The 21989-nt window shown below is 45.0% G+C and overlaps 1 protein-coding gene and 1 long non-coding RNA gene across 3 annotated transcripts; one reads left to right on the plus strand and one right to left on the minus strand.

Moving 5' to 3' along the window:
- The first annotated feature begins 3087 nt into the window (after nt 1-3087).
- LOC121651049 lies at nt 3088-12339 on the plus strand. Its single transcript, XR_006012381.1, has 2 exons — nt 3088-3196; nt 11184-12339. It is a non-coding gene; the product is annotated as an uncharacterized LOC121651049 (long non-coding RNA).
- Nucleotides 12340-12593: 254 nt separating this feature from the next.
- On the minus strand, nt 12594-21847 carry gata5 (GATA binding protein 5). 2 transcript variants are annotated; one of them, XM_042002901.1, is made up of 7 exons: nt 21439-21847; nt 20631-21285; nt 18679-18848; nt 15176-15304; nt 14882-14966; nt 14667-14752; nt 12594-13209 (listed from the first exon to the last, which is right to left on the minus strand). In XM_042002901.1, exons 2-7 carry the CDS (start codon nt 21148-21150, stop codon nt 13090-13092), a joined length of 1110 nt encoding a protein of 369 aa, XP_041858835.1. In that variant the 5' UTR covers nt 21151-21285; nt 21439-21847; the 3' UTR covers nt 12594-13089. The 2 variants fall into 2 exon arrangements, with proteins under 2 accessions (XP_041858835.1, XP_041858834.1); XM_042002900.1 differs by having other exon boundaries at nt 14667-14794.
- Between the last annotated feature and the right edge of the window lie 142 nt (nt 21848-21989).

A 21989-nucleotide genomic window follows, 5' to 3' on the forward strand; every position in this document is an offset into this window, starting at 1 on the left:
GAACTAGCTTCCATGCATCATCTGTAAAGGGTGAGTTAAGATCTTGCTCCCACACTGTTCTAATAGCTGCGGGGGGGGGGGCAATGTATCTTGGAGATGAAATCATAGAACTGAGACAAAATGCTTCTAGACGTCGGATCACACGAAACAAGTTTGTCTAGGAGGTTGGCGGGGGTTCACAGGGAAAATTTAGGAATCAGATTCTGCACATAATGCCGCACCTGGAGGAACCTAAAGAAATGTAAGCTAGGAAGACCAAAGGTTTGGCTTAACTGGGGAAAAGAGGCAAAGTTCTGGTCTGCAAATAGGTCAGCCAAACACTTTTTTTTTTGTTGTGCCAGACATTAAAGGCATTATCCATAGTCGAAGGGGCGAAGAAGTGGTTAAAAGCGTTGGGGGACTTAAGTGATAGGCCCTGCAGTCCACAATGCTTACGGAACTGAGCCCAGTTGCGCAGAAAGTGCCTGACCACCATATTGCTACCAGGGCACGTTGAAGATAGTGGAAGCGCAGCATGTACAAGGGCAGGAAAAGAGACTGGGGTGCTTGCGCTGACCTCCATTGCCACCCAAACAGGTGGGAACGGGTCAAGGTGGAAGTGGACCCAATGTATACAGCGAATATTTGAAGCCCAATGGTAATATTTGAAGTTGGGGAGGGCCATACTGCCCTCATGCTTCGGTCTTTGCAGAAACACTCTACTCAGCCTGGGGGGTTTGCTGTTCCAAATATAAGAACTGAGCACAGAGTCAAGAGCTTTAAAGAATACTTTAGGGATAAGATTAGGGAGGCATTGAAAGGGGTATAAGAATTTGGGGAGTATTGTTATTTTGATAGAGTTAATCCTGCTGATAAGAGAAAGTGAGAGGGATGACCACTTTGTGGCTTTGACTTGGTCAAGCAAGCTGAGAAGGTTGTGCTTGTAAAGGTGCCCATGATCTCTCGTAACACAAACGCATAGGTCTCCTTGCCAATTGGAAATGGTTTTCTTTTACCCAAATTGATCTGTAACCTGAGAGGCAGCTGAAGGTTCTGAGAAGTGAAAGGATTTCAGGGAGAGAAATTTTAGGGTCTGAGAGAAAAAGAAGCAGGTCATCTGCATATAATGAGATTTTATGTTCCATACCCCCCCCCCAAGTATTCCCTGGATCCTCTCATTACTACAGATAGCTATGGCCAGTGGCTCTATGGCAATGGCAAGCAAGAGCAGGCTCAGCAGGCACCCCTGTTGAGTCCCCCTCTATAGAGCAAACGGCTGTGAGTAAAGACCAATAGGAATTAGCGGAAACTGAGGGGGAGAGATAGAGCAGTTTGATCCAGGATAAGAATGAGGGTCCGACACCAAATCTGTCCAGCGCCTGAAAGAGAAAATTCCATTCGACTCTGTCGAATGCCTTTTCAACATTCACAGAGAGGAGGCATTCCCGCCTGGCCCGCTCACCAGAGTACAGGATATTAAATAGTCAATGGATGTTGTGAAAACAGTGCTGGGCCTTAATAAAACCAGTTTGATCAGGGGAAATGAAAGAGGGGAGGATGTCTTCTAGCCTATGGGCCAGGACCTTGGTCAAAATTTAAATGTCCATATTCAATAACGATATGGGCCTGTAGGAGCAGCACTCCGTAGGTTCCTTATCCTTCTTTGGCAACAAGGAGATACAAGCTTGGTTGAATGTGGGAGGGAGAGCACCGGAGTTGAATGAGTCGGCAAACACCAGATGCAGAAAGGGGGACAAGTTGGAGGAAAATTTCTTATAAAAGTCTGATGGCAACTCATCAGGACTGGGGACCTTGCATTTTTGCATGGATATTGCTGATGAGATCTCACTTTGAGTGATGGATGGCTCAAGTGTAGTTCTCTGGTCTTCAGTCAGGGAGGGTATATCTAGGTAACGGAAAAAATTTTCCATCATGTCCTCATTTGATGCTGATTCTGAATGATAAAGGTTGGAGTAAAAGGAGCTGAACTTCCTTTTGATGGTCTTCTGATCTGAGGAGACCAAGCCGTTATCATTTCGGACATAAGCTGCCTAGCTCTCAGACCCCCCAGTTGGTTGACCAAAATCTTGCTTGACTTTTTCCCATGCTCGTAGAAAGCGCACCTGCCTCTCAAGAGTTGACCCTCAACAAAGAGGGAGGTAATAAGATTAAATTTGGATTGGAGTTTTAAACACATTTTGTGTAGTGCAGGGGATGGTGAGGCAGCATGTTGTCTATCAATGTCCAAAATCTGGTTGACTAAGTTGATTTGTTTCTGTTTCCAAATTTTGGTCTTGTGAGTTGCAAAAGATATAATTTCACCTCTCAGATGGGCCTTCATGGCCTCCCAAATAGCTTTTTTTGATATGTCTCGGGTATTATTGTCTCTGAGGAAAAGCTTAATCATACTAGAGATGTGGAGGAAAAAGTTTTCATCCATAAGTAAAGACAGGTTTAGCCTCCAGTGTCTCCTCACCTGCACAGCGTCATGTAGAGAAAGACTGAGAGTAACCGGTGCATGGTCAGAAATAACTACTCTCGCAAGTACAGTGTTTGAGGTTTGGAAGGAGGGAGCTGTCTAGAAAAAAGTAGTCTATCCGAGAGTAAGTTTGGTGAACATGTGAGAAAAAGAATATTCCCTGCCAGATGGGTAGAGGAAACGCCAGGGGTCGGAAAGGTTAAAATCAGATAGAAAAGATCTAGCCAAGCCTGCTGATTTACTCAAAGTGGGGGGCTTAGAGGAAGAGCGATCAAGGGTTTCATCGAGAAAGCAGTTTGGATTCCCTACAAAGATCAACGAGTGTGAATTGAGGCACAGAGCCGAGCCACTTCCTCTCGCTATTCTGAAAGGTAATGTGCAGCTTCGCCGGGAAAAGGAGGGATGGATGGAGAACTCTATTATAGAGCTCGGCCATAACGTCTTTGTATTCGGCTCATTTCAGGACATCCGCGGTGTGATCTTCATAGATCCGAATCTTCTGACCAGCATATTCCAGGCTGCCATGTTTGAAGGCCTCCCAGATGACCAGATCCTTCTCCTGAAACCGGTGGAAACAGATAATAACAGGGGATGGCCTCTCCCCCGGCCCAGGTTTGGGAATGGGGCTGTGATGAGCTCTGCCCAGGTCCTGAGCTGACTGAAGGACGTAATCCCCAAAGACGTCAGGAAGGAGCTGGGAGAAAAAGGCAGAGGGGCGACCGCTTTCGACAGACTCAGGTAGGCCGATGATATGGATATTCTGCCTCCTACTCCGTCCCTCCAGATCAGAGACCCCGGATCTCAGCCATTTGTTATTGTCCAGGACCAATGCGCATACATATTCGGACTGTCCAAGATGATGGTTGACCTCCTCCTCCTTACACGTAGTTCCCATATTTTTATACAATAAGTCAGGTATGGAACAATCAGTGAGCTGATTGTTCTTTCTTTCTAAATATGTTGCTCCATCTTATCTTGCCCACCAGGAAATTAAATGTTGTCTAAAAATATTAATTTATTATTTACATAAATAATAAATATTTTTTATTCTTAAAGGATGCAGGTACAGAAAACACATTTCACTGTACAATTGTACTATGTAAAACTGTGCATGTGACAAATCTTTGACTCTTTGACTTTGACTTTGACTTTGAAATAAGCTGGAGACCACTTCTAGCAGCTACGGGTGACCAGTCCATCATAACCCCTCACCCTTACTACCGAGGTGGGTTTAGAGCTAACCATGAACATGTTGTGGGAGGAGGCTGGAGACCCAGAGAGGACCCAGAGATACTAGGGGTGTCCATCTGAAGTACCGCATGGCTTGATGAGAAAGATGAGATGATGAGAAAGGTGGAGGGAGGTGATGAGGAATGTGAAGAAAATGAGGAGGGTGGAGGTGATGAGGGAAGTGGACATGATGAGGAACGTGGAATAAATGAGGAAGGTGGAGGTGATGAGGAAGATGGAGATGACAAAGAAGGTGGAGGTGAAGAGGAAGGTAGAGACTATGAGGAAGGTGGAGGTAATGAGGAAGGTGTAGGTGATGAGGAAGCAGAGATGATGAGGAAAAAGAGAAAATGAGGAAGGTGGAGGTGATGAGGAAGGAGAGACAGTGTGGAAGGTGGAGATGAGGAAAGAGAGACAATGAGGAAGGTGGAGGTGATAAGGAAGATTCAGGTGATGAGGAAGGGGAGACCATGAGGAAAGTGGAGGTGATGAGGAAGGTGGAGATGATGAGGACAGAGAGACAATGAGGAAGATGGAGGCAATGAGGAAGGTGGAGGTGATGAGGAAAGAGAAAAAATGAGGAAGGTGGAGGTGATGAGGAAGATTCAGGTGATGAGGAAAATGGAGGTAATAAGGAAAGAGAGTCAATGAGGAAAGTGGAGGTGATGAGGAAGGAGAGACGATGAGGAAAGAGAGGCAATGAGGAAGGATAGACAGTGAGGAAGGTGGAGGTGAGGAGGAAGGTGGAGACAATAGGGAAGGTGGAGGTGATGAGGAAAGAAAGACAATGAGGAAGGTGGAGACAATGAGGAAAGACAGACCATGAGGAAGGTGGAAGCGATCAGGAAGGATAGACAGTGAGGAAGGTGGAGTCGATGAGGAAGATGATGATGAGGAGGAAGGTGGAGGTGATGAGGAAGATTCAGGTGATGAGGAAGGAGAGACCATGAGGAAAGTGGAGGTGATGAGGAAGGTGGAGATGACTGAGGAAAAAGAGACAATGAGGAAGATGGAGGCAATGAGGAAGATGGAGGAGATGAGGAAAGAGGAAAAAATGAGGAAGGTGGAGGTGATAAGGAAAGGGATACAATGAGGAAGGTGGAGGTGATGAGGAAGGATAGACAGTGAGGAAGGTGGAGATGATGAGGAAGGGGAGACAATGAGGAAAGTGGAGGTGATAAGGAAGGAGCGATGATGAGGAAAGAGAGACAATGAGGAAGGTAGAGGTGATGAGGAAGGATAGACAGTGAGGAAGGTGGGGGTGAGGAGGAATATGGAGACAATAAGGAAGGTGGAGGAGATGAGGAAGATTCAGGTGATGAGGAAAGAAAGACAATGAGGAAGGTGGAGACGATGAGGAAGGGAAGACAGTGAGGAAGGTGGAGACAATGAGGAAAGACAGACCATGAGGAAGTTGGCGGAGATAAGGAACGTGGAGGTGATGGGAAGAATAGAAAGTGAGGAAGGTGGAGGTGATGAGGAAAGAGAGACAGTGAGGAAGGTGAAGGTGATGAGGACTGATAGACATTGAGGAAGGTGGAGATGATGAGGAAAGACAGACCATGAGGAAGGTGGAGGTGATGAGGAAGGTGGGGGTAATGAGAAAAGAGAGTCAATGAGGAAGGTGGAGGCAATCAGGAAGGATAGACAGTGAGGAAGGTGGAGGCGATGAGGAAGTTGGCGGTGATAAGGAAGGTGGAGGTGATGAGGAAGGATTGACACTGAGGAAGGTGGAGGTGATGAGGAAAGAGAGACAATGAGGAAGGTGGAGACGATGAGGAAACAGAGTGGACTCGCTGTACTCTGGTCCGCATGGGGTGTCCCCCACGGGGCATGGTGGGTGGGTTATGTGTGACGTGACTGTGTGATGGTGAGTGCTTGTGGGTAGGGCACAGGGGAGGGTGTGAGTGTGGTGTTATATGGGGTGGAGATTGGAGTAGGTGGAGGGAGGGGGTCGATGGTGCCCTGGTTCCTGGGGTGTGCGGCTGGAACATTGGGGTGTGTGCTGGCCTACGCCGGGTGGTGGCCCTTTGCTCTGGCCCCTCTGTATGGCCGGTCCCTGGTGGCTACCGATCTTGGCCCACTGGGACCTGTGCCCCAAGACTGCGGGGAGTTCTGGCTGGGGCTCTCCTCTGCTGCCCTTCGGGTGGGGCTGGAGTCGTCTTCATGGTGGGGTAGCTTTGGTTAGTGCTCCGGGGCTGCTGCTGAGGGCCTGGGTCTCTGGGCTGCCCTGGTCTGCCTCTGATCTCCGTAGAGGCGTGGTCGCATTTGCACGATCTCACTCACCACTCTTCATCACTGATCACTCCTCTTCCTCATCCTCTGCATGCTGACAGTCATTGAGTTGTCCAGTGGGTTTATATGTTAAGAGAAAATTCTTTCCCCCCCCCGTGAGTTAGTTTCTGGTCGCTGTTATGCTACTTTCATGATATGTCTTTTTGATTTGGTTATTAATTAAAAACTCTTATTGACTAGCAGCTCTGTTTTTGTTTTTTGTTTTTTTTTCTGTGTGTGTGTTTCTGTTTTTGTAAAAGTTGTAGGAAATTTTCTGGTGTGTTCATGTACAGGTGTAACAGTTTGTTGTCTGGTGATGGTGTGGATTTAAAGGGTTGTTTCCTTCTGTCTGTGATCTTTTTGTCTCCTTTCTTCTTTCCCTTTTACTCTTTTTGCTATTTTCCATCTTTTTCTGTCCCCTCCGGTCAGGTCCAGCAAGATTACATAGATTGAAAAAAAAATTAAACCAAAATGCCAGATTTTTGTTCCTGATGTTCCTGTGAAAGAAACACTGAAGCCAAGATAAGAGGGATAACATTTAACAAGTAAGAAGTGGTTTTACAGTATGTTATTTAACTGTTACGAACTTGTTGAATTTGACGTAATTCTTAAGCTAACATAAATTAAACCGGCTTATGTCAGGACAAGAAAATAAAAAATGTTTTTGTTAGGAAGACAATGATTACAGTAAGATGGTTTAAGTGGTATTTTGCAATCAGCCACTTCATATAATTGTGCTACGTAGGTCATTTCAACATTATCTATTAAATTAGTTTCACGGTGCCAACATGAACTCTAACTTTGATCTGTAGCTACAGAAGAACTGAGAACTGAGTGATGTTCAGATGGATGTTTTGTATGTTTTCAGCAGATAAACGGAGGAGGCAGCATGGGTAGCAGCACCCAGGTGAGACTTTGTACCGAAGGACTGTTCAGCCGTCTGCAGCCTCATTTTAACCCAGAGGACTTTAACAGGACTGGACGTCCACTGGTTTAAAGGAAGGAGCGATACCATCCATTTTTAATTTTACTGACCATCTCTGCAAAGTTAGTGCCATGACAATTTCTCATGTTATCACAATATTTCACAAACACAGCGGAGTCCCTCTAAATGATAATAAAATACTCTATTAGACATGCTTCCTTTTGAATGAACCCTTCAGTTCTTACTCTTACAAATTTCTCTGGTCTTGAATTCTATGTTTATTTTGTTTTCTTTAACGTTGTGTTCAAAAGTGTGTGTTTTATATTGGTGATGTGTTCTTTGGTACCTTTATCAGATTCATTACTTGGGCTTGTCATATCAGGGGTAAATTTAGGTTCTTTATTTTGTATGAAAATGGCGAGAGCAACAGATTTTCGGTTTTTGGGGTATTTTGGTCAATTTTTAGTTTAGGCACTCCATTCTTTTTTTTGAATGAGTATTTGTTTTTCTGTTTATTTATTTTGTTTTTTTTAACACATTCCTTTATTTTTTTATTATAATATTTTCCTAATATTTTTTATTATTCATATTATAAATATAACTCCATATATGAGCATCACCATTATTATTCCTCTGAGTATTGTAGAAAAAATTCAGTTTGAATGTGGGTGTGTGTCTGAGTATGTGTAAGTGTATGATTAACAATAACAATAATAATAATAATAATCTTTTGTGTTATAAGTATGTGTGACTTTTCTAATAAACCAAGCCGATTAAAAATCATATGAAAATTCAGCGAGTTATGGTGGTTTTAGTCGTTGACAGACCTCTGTCTCTGTTGACTAAAGCAGGAAGTAGACGTGGCTTCTTACCCCGGCCCAAGATGGTGGCTACGTTGACATTTCGTTCCAATGGACAGCAGCGTGCGTCAGAGGTGACATCTACGTGTATATATCTATGGCAGGTGATGAGGAAGGTGGAGGTGATGGGGAAGATGAACCAGATGAGAAAGATCTGCCGTCATGTACAGGAAGTTAACTGAGCGATGTAGCTCTGCTTCCAGTGATTACAAACCACATCCCTCAAGGAAGGTTTTCTTTACTAAGAGAAGAATTCTCAGATTTCCAGGACACTGAATGCAGCACATAGTTTTGTTCCTGTCCCACAAAGTGAAAAATAGGCCCTCCTGGCAAATCTCAGAGAAGACGGCTGGTGGAAGTTTTGATTTAAGGGCTGATTAAAATTAGTTGAATAAACTTGTGTGTTACTTTCCAACACACACTTTCTCAAACAGAAACACACACACATTTCCTCAATATTTCTGGACCTTAACCCCACGCTGGTCCAAGAACTGAATCGTTTCACTCACTCACACACACAACACACTCTTAGTGAATGGACACCTCGCTTTTGAAGGATGATGGAGGGTTTGGAACGTAAACCTGGAGCCGCCATCGTGGCCTTGATGTCAGGCCGACCCCAGTGGTGCTGCCTGCAGGCTTCGGCCAGTCCTAATAAACATATTAGCTTCCTTCACCTAACCGTAGTAAATTAGAGTGCTTGTGTGTAGCTGCAAAAGCTAAATGTGAGCAGGGAAAATAAACTGGATGCACATGCACGCTAGCATTTTTAGAGACTATAAAAATGACAGGAACAGGCTGACGAACATTAAACTACATATGCTTTTTTTTCCTTTGTCCCCTGTGTGGGTTAAAAACTCGGTTTATTCTAATAAGGCTGGGATTGCACTTCAGAAGAATTAGCTTTAATTAGATAACAACTATCTGTGATGAAGAAACTTCTTAAAAACAAAATGAATAAATGAAACATGTACGCTGAACGTTTGTGCTGTTGAGTGGCAACAAAGCCCCGACTCAGCGGATAATTCAGTGGATAAAGTTCGTCCTCTGGTAACGCTGCTGACACACTGCATTTCGCATCAACTCAGAACAGTTTCAGGGAAAAGAAACTGGGTCGAGCCTGACATTGCTTTAAAGAACTTAGACATTTTGCAACATAAACTTTACGTTTTTCTACAAAAACACACATCATCATTCACCTCCAGCATGAAGTTAAACCAGCCAGAAACCAATGATTACTTTTTTATTCTAACATGATGGACGGAGTGAAACTTTGGCCGGTTGCAAAATGGACCTACCATTCAGATTGTTTCCTGCCTCAGCTGGAGATTGCAATGATTTATAAATGATTATAAATGAATTATAAATTAATTATAAATGAATTATAGATCAATGCTTTTATTCCCAGTAGAAAATAAACATGTCAGGTGATAAAATGACATTTTTACCGTTTGATGGGAAAATATTTTGCTGCCATCAGATTCACAATCAGCCCATATTTTGGTAAAATGTCTCGGTTGCAGCATCTGGTGTGTTTGAGTGAAGGTTGATCATGATTTAGGGTTAGGATGCTAAAACATAAACATAAAATCCTGAATGCTGTCCTTCAGCCAAATACTTGAATACTGAACATCCTTAAGTTGTAACAGAAAGGAACAAACAAATAAACAAGCTAACTAACTAACCTGCTCTGCTTCAGTTACACTTCAGCCCAACTAGATGAGGGTATCGGAGAGCAACCTGCTGGGTGAGCTTCAGGTGACTGGCTCCTCCTCTGTGGGGCTTCATGAGGAGGGTCCATCCAGCAGCCATGTGTCAGTGATTATGTCCCTAATGCAGCTGACTGAAACAAAACATATGAGATCAATTTACCAGATATAATTAACTATCAGGCTGGATTCTTGTTAGTAATAAATGCAGTTAGTGCAATAACTCCAGTTTTCAGTTGAGTGTACCTGCCCCTCCCTCAATGAACACATAGTAGATTCCAGCGCTGCCTAGTATGTCTGAATATTTGTTTTTTTTCATCTCAGAGCATGTTATCCTGAGCCGTTTTCCACCTGTTAGGAAGGTGTTTTGGGTTAGTGATGACATCACTATTATATGTGCAACGATCATCACTAATTGGAAGCTTCTCTTTATCGGCTCCCTGTTAAATCCAGGATAGAAATAAAATTCTCCTACATATAACACTCTCCATGACCAGGCTCCTTTCTATACCAGAGATCTCATAGTTCCACATATTCCCATCAGACCAGTTGGCTCTCAGACTGCAGGTCTACCTGAGGTTCCAGAGTCTCTAAGAGTACAATAGGAGGCAGAGCCTTTGGCTATCAGGCCCGTCTCTGATGGAACCAGCTCCCAGTTTGGGTTTCGGGAGGCAGACACCCCTCTCTACCTTTAACATCAGGCCTAAAGCCTTCCTTTCTGATAGGTCTGGTAGCTAGGGGGGGGTCTAGCCATCCTTTAGTTATGGTGCTGTATCGTCTGTCACACAAATTTCTCTACAGCCAATGCAGTGCCGCAGGAGGAGCAGGAGGCCAGAACGGAGACCAGCTAAACTCCAACGTGAACCCAACCCAGCTGGAGGACACTGCCTCCACCTGGCCAGGTCTGCCAGCGGTTGTAGACGTGAGGAGGACTGAGGAGGTCAACGGATCAAGTAGACATGAAGCTAGTTCCACATCTGCACCCCCAGTCTGTGGATCCACCTGTTCCACTGGCGGACCGGATCACAGATCAGACTCTACAGCCACAGCAGAAGCAGGGCTGCCATCATGGGACACGGCGGACAGCCTAAAGAAAGACAAGACAGGAAGAGAATAAAATACATGCAATGAAAACCATTAAACCATTGAAACGAACATCCAGAGGCGTTTTATCTCGGGGAGGAACAGCATGTTGACCTCATTCCTCCTCCAACACTGGGATCTCACCTCCCCACCAGCCTGCCGCCGGCCTCTATCTGCAGCAGATAAGACAGCAACATCTTGGCCAACAGTCATAAACCTGGGCGTGTAGTTGGTGCCTGGGTGTCGCCATGGCGACAGAAAGCAGCGGCTTGTTGCTGACAAGTCTGTATTTTCCCGGCTGTGTGGCCGGTTCGGACCATAAAGGGGAGTTGGAACGCAACCTTTGGTCGACGCTGCTCACTGAAGCAACCCGCCGAACACGCCCTGCCTGAACACACAGACACGTGTGAACTGGCACATGCACCGACATGATGGCAAGCAGCAGCTGTAGTCACCATGAGCACATATATCCATGTAATTATGCACACACATGCACGAACATCCTTCTGGTTCTGGACATTGTTCAGGATCTAAATCTCAGCATGTTTGTCCACAGGAAGGACAAAATATGAATCACTCACTTCAGTTTAAACAATCTTTACTATTATGTAACCGAAAATCATACAATTATGTATTTTTGCCAGGGAAGAAAAAACCTCCCTAAAAGATTTGATCCAGATCTGAAGTTGATGAACAGCAACCAGTGAGATGGTCCACCTGAGTCGCTTTCCTCAGAGGCAGGTCACCTGAAGTACAACTGATTCATTTCCATAGAAGGACACAAATGATTTGAATGGGTGTCTATTTTCCTGCATTCTTGCACCAAGTTGGATTGGAAACGGTTTGGAAAGTGTCCCCCTGGCAAAGTTTTACAGTTTCTGTGTTCATGCAACACGAATCTTCCCTAAAAGATCCATAAAATGAAAGCAAAACGCAGATGAAACTAAGTTAAACATAGCTGGATGGCAGTCCTATCAACGTCAGCTAAAGACATTTACAGCTGAAATAGGCGAGCTATTAAATAACAGACAAGGGAATAAAAGGTTGAATGTTTGGTTAATCCTCCGCAAGAGTCCACATGAACAAGTCTGTCCGAACATTCTAAGTTTTGTTCAAGAAATATCATTTTAAAATTACATCTGCACTAATAAGAATGATGAGCAAAGTATACTCCAGGTGGGGTGGCCTCATGTCCGTTAATGTGTTAGATAACAGCCGAAGACCCTGTTCGATGACATCAGGAAATTTTACCTCTTAGTATGAAAACCAAGGCCGGGCTTGAAGGCACCTTTGAGATAAACCCAGAAAAGTTACAGAAACCAAAAACATATCATTTGAATAGTTTTATTAACCTGAACAGATTCAAAACAGCATCAAAAATAAAATAGGAAACAGGAAGTTCCTCTGAAAATTAAAACAATATTGACAAAAATGCAGATAAGATTAGATTGTTATGTTTACAATTATCTCACACTCTTTATTTGCTTTCAATTTCTGAAAAACAAAAAGAAAAATGACTCATTGCACTTTTATTCATGTCTAATGCTAAAGTGGTAAAATGGTAAGCTTCCGGTATGTAGAATTAAAATGTCTTTTATAAGATAATCTGACTAATAAAAACAAATTTAATGTAATCTATGTCTGATGGATACAAAGGTTTTACTGGTTTTAGTGTCCACGATGACTTTTAACTGTCCTTATCTCAACATAAATAATGTGCCTATAAAAGTTAATCATCTACATGTTGGTAATGAGACAAGCTCAACAGCCATAAAAGAGAGAGACAGAGAGAGAGAGAGAGAGGGAGAAAGAGAGACAGAGAGAGAGAGACAGACAGACAGAGAGAGAGAGAGAGAGAGACAGACAGACAGAGGGAGAGAGAGAGGGAGAAAGAGAGACAGAGAGAGAGAGACAGACAGACAGAGAGAGAGAGAGAGAGGGAGAAAGAGAGACAGAGAGAGAGAGACAGACAGACAGAGAGAGAGAGAGAGGGAGAAAGAGAGACAGAGAGAGACAGACAGACAGACAGAGAGAGAAAGAGGGAGAAAGAGAGACAGAGAGAGACAGACAGACAGACAGAGAGAGAGAAAGAGGGAGAAAGAGAGGGAGGAGGTACTGTCTGTCCATGTTTCTTGCAGTGATAACATATTGAAGCAGAAGACACGGTGAAGGTGGTGAGGATGGACTGACAGCAGCAGCAGAAACATGATGAAGCTGAAGTCATTGATGAAGATTAAAGAGGGGTTACTGTACCCTCAGCTGTGTGTAGCATGTTTCTTTCGGCAGTAGGTAGTTCTTGTTGTCCTCCTGAGGAAATGTGGCCTGAATCAGTCCAGTTCTGGATAACAGTTCTGTCCCGGTGAGCTGTGCTGGTCTTACAGTATATAACACTGCAGGGAGATTTCCTGCTCTGAGGCTGAATACAGCAGACAGGCCTCTGATAGATGCTGGTAGATTATTTAACAGTAGCTCCAGAGTCAGAGGAAGTCATTCCAGGGTGGATAGATGGCCTTCATGATGAAGTCCAGTTCAGCCAGTATGGCAGCCCGCTCATGCTTGGGATAGAGCGCACCAGGAATTGTGTGGGGCCATTGAGGTTGGGGTGAAGGGATAATCCTCATACTTAATATCCACATGTCCGGATCCTGTGCTGTCTAACTGAGATGTTGTCTGCAGAAAAGAAAGATACATGACAAAAGGGGCAAAATGAGATGCGATGGAAGCTAATTTAGCTCTAATTCCCAGGAGGTGCAGTTGTCTGAGCAGCTACCTCATGCTAGCGACCCAGATGTTCTACGTCTGCTACTTAGATCACTACCCGTCCTTCTGGCTTCCAGAAGGCTTCCTTTCAGAGGAGTCTGTGTTTGTTAGAAGGTAACAAGCTCAGAGAGCCATATAAGTCCCAGTGATAACCATACTGGTTAGACTCCAACATTTCCATATCAGAAATGGAGTCCCGCTATGACAGGGCATGTGTGACATAACAGTGCTGCCCCACCATCCAGCACTTGTTGCAAATACTGAGCAAAGCCACCATGAAAATGTTGTTAGTGAAGACGCAAACGACTCAGCACAACAACAGAAATCTTGTTTCATTGGGAGGTTTTTCTGCCACCAACCTGCTCAGACTTGATCCAGGAAACCTGACAGAAATGTCCTACGCTGTGATGATGTCCACTTTCTTAGCTTTAAGGACATGACTCCAGTCAGGGAAACAGCATCCAGCCTCTGATTCAAACAGTTGTACATGTTTGTGTGGGGCTTCCAGGCATTTCCTGTCTAAATAATAAAAATCTTACATGTGAAAGAACAAATCATAGACGTTGTTTCATGGCAGGTTCACAACTTCCCACAAGATAAAAGGTGAGTTGGATGTAACTTTCTCTGCCAACAAGTCTCAGGTATCAGATGCCATATATCTGGAAGCCCTGAGTCTTGATGCTGTAAGGAGCAGGACTCTCCAAGTTTGCTGCTAGCCTCACGTATGCTCTAAGCTGTAAACGGAGCCTTCATGTTGTCATGCAGTACCAGCGGAAACCACTGGGGGCTCTGTGAGCAGTATAGCTCACGCGCCACAAGTGAAAGCAACAAAGAAGAAAAAGTGGTGACATAATGACCACACAATGCACATGATCTCCACAGAACTCAGCCCCCTAGTGGATGTGTCAGCTAACAACCACACCAACATAAGCATGCATGGGAGCATGTTTGAAACCTATTTACATACGTGAAGGAGCATAAATGAGGCTTCGCGGGCTCAACACGAATGTTCTGGTTTATTTTTGGTTCATTTATCCAGTTAGGAAAGAAGATGAAGCTTCCGACTGCTCCTGACTGACTTTTCTCTTCTGGAGTCATGAGTCGAGTTACAGTCATAAAATTTACAATTTTATCTTTTACAAACAATAGTTCTTATCATCATGTATTAGTTATTTAATATTTAATGGTAGGTTTGGTCAGTTTTATTCATGTTGTGTTCTGGATGTTAATTATCCCAGTAAATGGACCTCACTGAGTAGAATTTAAAATGTTTATGCACGTTCATGTTTCAGTAAAAGGAAAAAAAGAAAGAGGACAATGTTTTATAAGAATACCGAAGTGAACGGCCTGATTCAGTGTCAGCTTACCTGAGTACCAGACGTGACGGTCTGCCCGGCGTAGGGCGACGGCGCCATGTTGGGTTCGCTCTTTACTGTGGAGGCATGTTCTGAAACTGAAAGGGTGGATGGGGAGCTGGTGTCAGAGGTGATGGAGCCTAAAGAATCAACAGGAAAATGTATTATGTTTATTTACTGATACTTTTCAGAAGTTTCTATGAAATGCAGGTTTCTGGATGTTCTACCTGTGGATGTTTTATTCTTGGGCATCTTGGGTTTGCGCTTCCTGGTCTGAATACTTTCTTTCTTCATGGCCAGAGGTCTGGGCACCTGGAGGGAATGAGCACAACATGTGTTATGTGAGCACTTCCTAACACAACAGGAGCCACAGTGTTATGTCAACCCACACAGGCTCTCCTCCCACACCGCTGCTATGATAACAGCAACCACAATGCCCTTGGAGGGGTTCCACACAGCACAGATAATGAACCGATCCAGTCCCATGTTTGTGAGCAGAGCGACGGGACGGTGTTACCTACCCCGTGCAGCTTCATGTAGAGGCCGCAGGCGTTGCAGACAGGCTCTCCCTCAGCGTTGCGTCTCCACAGCGTGGTGGTGCTGGTGTGGCAGTTAGTGCAGCACAGGCCGGCCCGGCGGGACGTGGTCTGCTGCAGGAGACACGTCAAAGCACATCTTCAAGAAGTTATCTAACAAAACATGCTGTGTGTATGCATTAATGATCCCTGCAGCCAGCATCAGCAAGTTTTCTCTTCTGAATATCTGGGTTTGGTGTGGAGCTGAAGCAGCTGCAGAGAGCCTTGTCTAAAAGCAGCCGTATCAAGGGCAAGGTCAGTGCAGGACAAATAAAAACAGAGAACACGGCCCTGCTCTGGACGGGATTGTTGGGCAACTCACAGCAGCTGCTGCTGAGTGGCCAGTTCCTGGGAAAAATACAGCCGGCAAACCTTGGCACCACCCTCCAAAGAGTCACGTCAGGATTTATCTGGAAGTGCTGATCCAGATTTGGCTCAGTAGGAATATTAATGCATATTCACTGTTCTCAGATTCAAAGCGCCTCAGTGGTCCATGAACGGACTGAATAAGAAGTTCTGAACATATTACAAATTGTGTTGTTAAAGTTGGTTGATGCTTCGATGCACCAGTAGGTCCATTTTTTTCCATCTATGGAATCTAAACCTTGCCAGCTCGTCCCACATCAGCATGAGACGCTTTATTAACAGACCGGAGAATTTCAGTGTTACAGCAGCACTGCAAAGAGAAAAGAAAAAGTAAAATCAAAATACACCAAATACAAAGTACATGAAATTAACAGATATCCAGACAGACCCAGGCAGGTCTATGTATAGATGAGGGCGGGGCACGTTACCGCATGAATTAATTAACATTATTCTTTCTTTTATTCATCGCGCATTAATGCTCTTTATTTTCCAAACTTCTTGCTACTGGTCTGAACCAGAGGCTGCATCCAGGCCTCTTCCTCCATGTCTGGATGATGGAATCAGGAGAGAGCGGCTTTATTCTGGAACTTAAGAAAAAAAAAGGAACCCACATTTGTCTTTGTCCGTATACACCCCTGCAGACGGTGAAACATATTATTTATGGAAGGAAACAGCTCCCAAAACAATGAGAAACCTTTTGTTTCTTAACTAGATGTAGTTTTATCCTGGTGGAGAGAAGTTTTGAGGCCAGACAACAAAGGTAAGACATTTTCTGACCATGTTTTACAAACATGCAGCATAAATCGGGTCTTCTTCTGTCTCTGGTTTGGTGAATCTTGGTCATAGCGAGATGAAACTTCCAGCTGTGGAATCTGTGAGATGTGAGCTTTTAGTAGACCAGACCAGAGTCAAGACCAGAATCCAGACCAGAGACAAGACCAGAGTCAAGACCAGAGTCAAGACCAGAGACCAGACCAGAATCCAGTCCAGAGACCAGACCAGAGTCAAGACCAGTGTCCAGACCAGAGTCCAGACCAGAGTCAAGACCAGAGTCAAGAGTAGAGTCAAGCACAGAGACCAGACCAGAGATCAGACCAGAGTCAAGCCCGGAGTCCAGACCAGAATCCAGACCAGAGACAAGACCAGAGTCAAGACCAGAGACCAGACCAGAGATCAGACCAGAGTCAAGCCCGGAGTCCAGACCATAGACCAGACCAGAGTCAAGACTAGAGTCAAGAACAGAGACCAGACCAGAGACCAGACAAGAATCCAGACCAGAGACCAGACTAGAGTCAAGACCAGAGACCAGAGACCAGACCAGAGTAAGACCAGAATCGAAACCAGAGACCAGACAAGAGTCAAGACCAGAGTCAAGACTAGAGACCAGAGACCAGAGTCCAGACCAGAGACCAGACCAGAGTGAAGACCAGAGCCAAGCCCAGAGTCCAGAACAGAGTCAAGACCAGAGTCAAGACCAGAGTCCAGACCAGAGTCAAGACTAGAGACCAGACCAGAGTCCAGCCCAGAGACCAGACCAGAGTCAAGACCAAAATCCAGACCAGAGACCAGAGCAGAGTCAAGACCAGAGTCAAGACCAAAGACTAGACGGAGACCAGACCAGAATCCAGACCAGAGACCAGTCTAGAGTCAAGCCCAGTGTCCAGACCAGAGTCCAGACCAGAGACCAGACCAGAGTCAAGACCAGTGACCAGACCAGAGACCAGACCAGAGTCAAGACCAGAATCCAGACCAGAGACCAGAGCAGAGTCAAGACCAGAATCCAGACCAGAGACCAGAGCAGAGTCAAGACCAGAGACCAGACCAGAGACCAGATCAGAGACCAGACCAGAGAAAAGACCAGAGACCAGACCAGAGAAAAGACCAGACTCAAGACCAGGGTCAACACCAGAGACCAGACCTGAGACCAGACCAGAATCCAGACCAGATTCCAGACCAGAGACCAGAGACCAGAATCCAGTCCAGAGAAAAGACCAGAATCCAGACCAGAGACCAGACCAGACTCAAGACCAGACTCAAGACCAGAGTCAAGACCAGAGACCAGACCAGAATCCTGACCAGAGCCAAGCCCAGAGTCCACACCAGAGTCCAGACCAGAGACCAGTCCAGACAAGAGCCCAGACCAGAGTCAAGCCCAGAGACCAGACCAGAATTCAGACCAGAGACCAGACCAGAGACCAGAACAGAGTCAAGACCTGAGTCAAGACCAGAATCCAGACCCGAAACCAGTCCAGAGACCAGACCAGAGTCAAGACCAGAGTCCAGACCAGAGATCAGAATCCAGACCAGAGACCAGACCAGATTCAAGACCAGAGACCAGACCAGAGACCAGACCAGAGACCAGACCAGAGAAAAGACCAGATTCCAGACCAGAGACCAGAGAAACCTGCATTTGTTATTATATCTACATGAGTTAGTTCTCTAGCATGTTTAGTCGTGTATTAAGAGCCATTACAGAAGGTACAGAGACCCACTTGCTGCTCTGGAGCCGCTGGTTTAGTGTCTGTAAAGCTGGATTCACTGCATTTTCTACATTTAGCAGGAGGCCTGCTTTTAGAGGAAAAGGACATTTTATGAAGAACAATGTGTTTAAAAATAAAAAATTAAAATTAAATATTTTAATTGTCCGGTAATTATATATAGCACACACACACACACACACACACACACACATATATATATATATATATGAGCAATTGTTTATTTTTATTTGCTTTTGAATCAGGAATTAATATCTGGCCAAATAAAAGCCAAAAAGAAAAAAGAGAGCTTATATTTAGTGTAAATCATTTAATTTCTTTTCACATTCTCTGTCTGGTCTTCTAGTTTTTCTGTTTTTCTTTTTCAATTTCGGTAAAAAAAAAAAAAAAAAATAAACAAAAAAAAAAAAAAAAAAACACTTCTGTTTTTCTTTTTTCAATAATGAACGTTTCATTTCTTTTTCTAATATGTTTTATTGGTGTTTCTTTGGCTTGTTTTCAGTTGTAATAATAAAGTAAAATTACCACAATGAGAGATTTACTACTTTTTTTGGGGGGGGGGTGTCTGCACGCGCTGCGTCTTACCAGCCGTTTCTGCGGCTTGATGAGCGGCCTGTTGATGCCGTTCATCTTGTGGTAGAGGCCGCAGGCGTTGCACAGGTAGTGTCCGGTTCCATCCCTGCGCCACAGCGGCGTGGACACGGAGCCGCAGTTCACGCACTCGCGGCCCTCCGTGGCCATGTCGTCTATCAGGTCTGAACAGCAGAGAAAGACAGAAAGTTAGAGTCCGGTTGTCAGCCTGTTGCTACGACCTTCCTTCATGTGCCTAAACTTGTCCTTCTAAAAGACGCGGCTGGAGGGGGCGCGGACCGCGGGGATAAATGGCCCACAGAGGAATTTCACCCCGCGCTCCCTCTCCTCCATCCCCTGTGACGAAGAGAGATCAAAACCCTGCGAATGAATCAGCTAGGGAGACAGACTGATGGAGGATCAGCTTTGGGGGTGAAGGGGGAGGATGGTCTCTTATCAGGTCGTAGGATCCAGCCCCCCACTCCTCCATCCATCACGGCTCTGACGCACGACGGACTCCTGCCATTAGCCGCCCTTATTCGACATTAGAGAGCGATTAGAGACGCAGAAACTTTTAATATTCCAGTTTAGGTCTTCGTCACAGAGGCAAAAGCTGCGCATGCGCAGAGGACGGCGCTACAACAAGCATGAATATGACTTCGTTTGGATGTTTAATTAAAAAGATAGAAACTAAGACTGAAAATTAAATTAGCGAGTAAAACACTGATGATCAAAAACTCTTTTATAATGAAATGAAATAAATAAAGTGCACTATGATGGGCCGCCAGCCTTTTCTGGTTTTTATTTTCCTCATTTCTTAATTCTAAGAAAGAAAGTAATATATTCTTTTTTTTATTAACACATGTGCACAAATGTGCGCATGATCACAGAAACACCACAAAGAAATTTTAAGACGTGCAAACATTCTGTAGCAAACCGATGGATCAGCTTTGTTTAGTTTATAGATATAATATATAATAATATATAATATGTAGATGTAATATAGTGTAATATAATATAGATGTTTATCAAGATTTATATGTTATTTTCATGTTGAAATATTAAATATTAATAGAAATAAATCCCTGAAGTAGGAAGAGCCTAAAATGCGGGGTTCCTAGTGCTGCCACCAGCAGCTGACTGACGACGCAGCTCCGAGTAAAAAAAAAAAAAAACCCAGAAGAAAAAAATCCAAAAAGACAGAATTATGTTCCTCATAATTTTTACACGTTTGAGAAAAATAAATTCACGTTTGTTGATGAGTGGCAGCAGCCTGTAATTCCGCTCCGGGATTAGAGCGAAAGTCATGTAAGGGTCGACGGATCTGAGAGGAGCCCACGAGCAGCTTCAGGCCGCAGGTAGGCTGGCTCAGCTGATCAAGGTGAGAACTGTCGGACTGTGTCCTCGTGTGTATTGAACTTTGTCGTGAAAACGGGGGATTAAATTAACATCCTAATGACTTTTTAGCGACACTCCTCTTTGGAGAATGTGTATTGTCTAAATCTAACACGGCATTGTTTAAAAGAGGGACTTTGATTGAATTTTTCCAAACCTCATGATGTTGCAGGCCTCTCCATCACCTCCTGTAATAAATAACCTGACCCCGACAACCGCTGATAAGAGAAAGCTTCAAGGACCCCGCTGCTGACAATGCTCATAAATATTATTTAGTTCAGAAACGTTATTTCACAATGAGGCTGAAAACAGAAGAATAAGTCCAAATCAGAGCAAGTCTGCATCAGTGTTGTGTTTGGGGAAGAAAGAGTGTCCCTGTGGCTCTGTCATTTTTACAGAACTAGACCCAAACAAATATTAAATATGATTAAATCAAATATTAGGCTGATGGCAAATTATAGTTTTAAGCGATTCAGAGACACTTTAATAATTTTCCTTTTAGATGAAAACACAAAATCTTGGGATAAAGAAAAAATCTGAATTTGTTTGGCGGGTTTTTGGAAGATTCTTACCCAGACTAGACCTTCTGCCAGACAGACCGGCCTGTCGGCCCTGCAGACTAATCACTCCGCTCTCGAAGGGTCCCGGCGTCCAGGAGGAGGTCGCCATCTCTGGGCTCATGTACGCGTAAGGACTGGAATAAGAGCCTCCAACCGGACGCACCAAGGAGCCGCCGTACTGATCCGAGCGGGCGCCGTTCCCGAGCAGCAGCGGGCTCTGGTAGGCCGCGTCCCGCACGGCGTTGCTGCTGACCGGTGGGCTGTGCGAGTAGGAGAATCCATGCGGGGTGTGAGGGCTGCTGGGGGCGAAGGAAGAGCCGTCCGTGGCGCTCTGGCTCCAGCCGTTGTGTCCGCCGAGGCCGTGGGGCTGGTGGGGCGTGTCGCAGGTCTGCAGATATGGCAGAGTGGGCAACATGGCTGGAACTCTGGTGGTGGGGACGTAGACTGGAGAGCTGGCCGAGGGGTGCATGTAGTTCCCAGTGTCATGAGCGTAAGGGGACTGGTTGGAGGACAAGGCCAGGCTTTGATACATTTTTACAAGGTTTTAGCCAAAGCACTGCGTGGAATCAGAGAGTAGCCTATAGGCCGGTCTCAGTCCCTGGACCTGAATCTGTCCACCCGAAAAGACTCTTCCTCTCTCTTCTGTGTCTGAAACTTTCCTGTAAACCTGGAGATCCAGAAGAAAAAAAAAATAGATCAAATTATTATTTCACATGGAAAAGAAAATTCATGTGCAACATATTTTAATAAATTCTGCTTCACGTTTGAGAACATTTGCTCCAGCATCAGTGATCAGAAGAGACTCCGCGAGACCACCTACCCTGAAACCACATCAAACAGCACGGTAGATCGCGAGCTCCGTTCCAGATCAGAAACTTTCTATCAATAGCATCGCAGATCGTTTAAAGCGTTGATGACAGGTCTCCTGCGCACGAGGGGCACAGTCTCGTTCCAGGGACTCTCGGTGTATAATCTCACCAGATAAGAACGGTCGCGTGATAACAGTCCGGTTCTTTAGCCGCAGGCGAGCGAGCTGCGTAAAACTGGGCACTCCGGCGCAGACAGAGGTGGAAGATGGAGCACGCGCAGCCCCCTCCAAATATCTGGTTTTCAGTGCGTAAAAAGTTGCGCGCAGTGACCGGAGCTCGGATGAAACCAAAGCCGGAGTTTTATTCCTGGAGGGGGACGTGCGAGGGGTCCTGGGTCTCTTCTTCTCGGTATATCTGCAGATAGTTACCGTCGCTGATAATTGCTTCTATTCGCTCTCCTACAGAAACATTTGTACCGGAGAGAAACACGTGACGCGGCTCGCAGCTCCGAGGTAGGCCTGAGTGGGGAGAGGGGAGGGAGGGCGGAGACGTGGGAAGAGGG

Source organism: Melanotaenia boesemani, chromosome 13 (genome assembly GCF_017639745.1).
Source record: "Melanotaenia boesemani isolate fMelBoe1 chromosome 13, fMelBoe1.pri, whole genome shotgun sequence".
Classification (NCBI taxonomy): domain Eukaryota; kingdom Metazoa; phylum Chordata; class Actinopteri; order Atheriniformes; family Melanotaeniidae; genus Melanotaenia; species Melanotaenia boesemani.

Excerpts from the sequence above, each read along its gene's own strand:
- gata5 (XM_042002900.1), bottom strand. The coding sequence starts at position 21,150 with ATGTATCAAAGCCTGGCCTTGTCCTCCAACCAGTCCCCTTACGCTCAT. Across the intron at positions 14,795-14,881 it reads CAAGAATAAAACATCCACAG|GCTCCATCACCTCTGACACC; the intron begins GTAGAACATCCA and ends TTGATTCTTTAG. Across the intron at positions 13,210-14,666 it reads CCGTCACGTCTGGTACTCAG|ACAACATCTCAGTTAGACAG; the intron begins GTAAGCTGACAC and ends TCTTTTCTGCAG.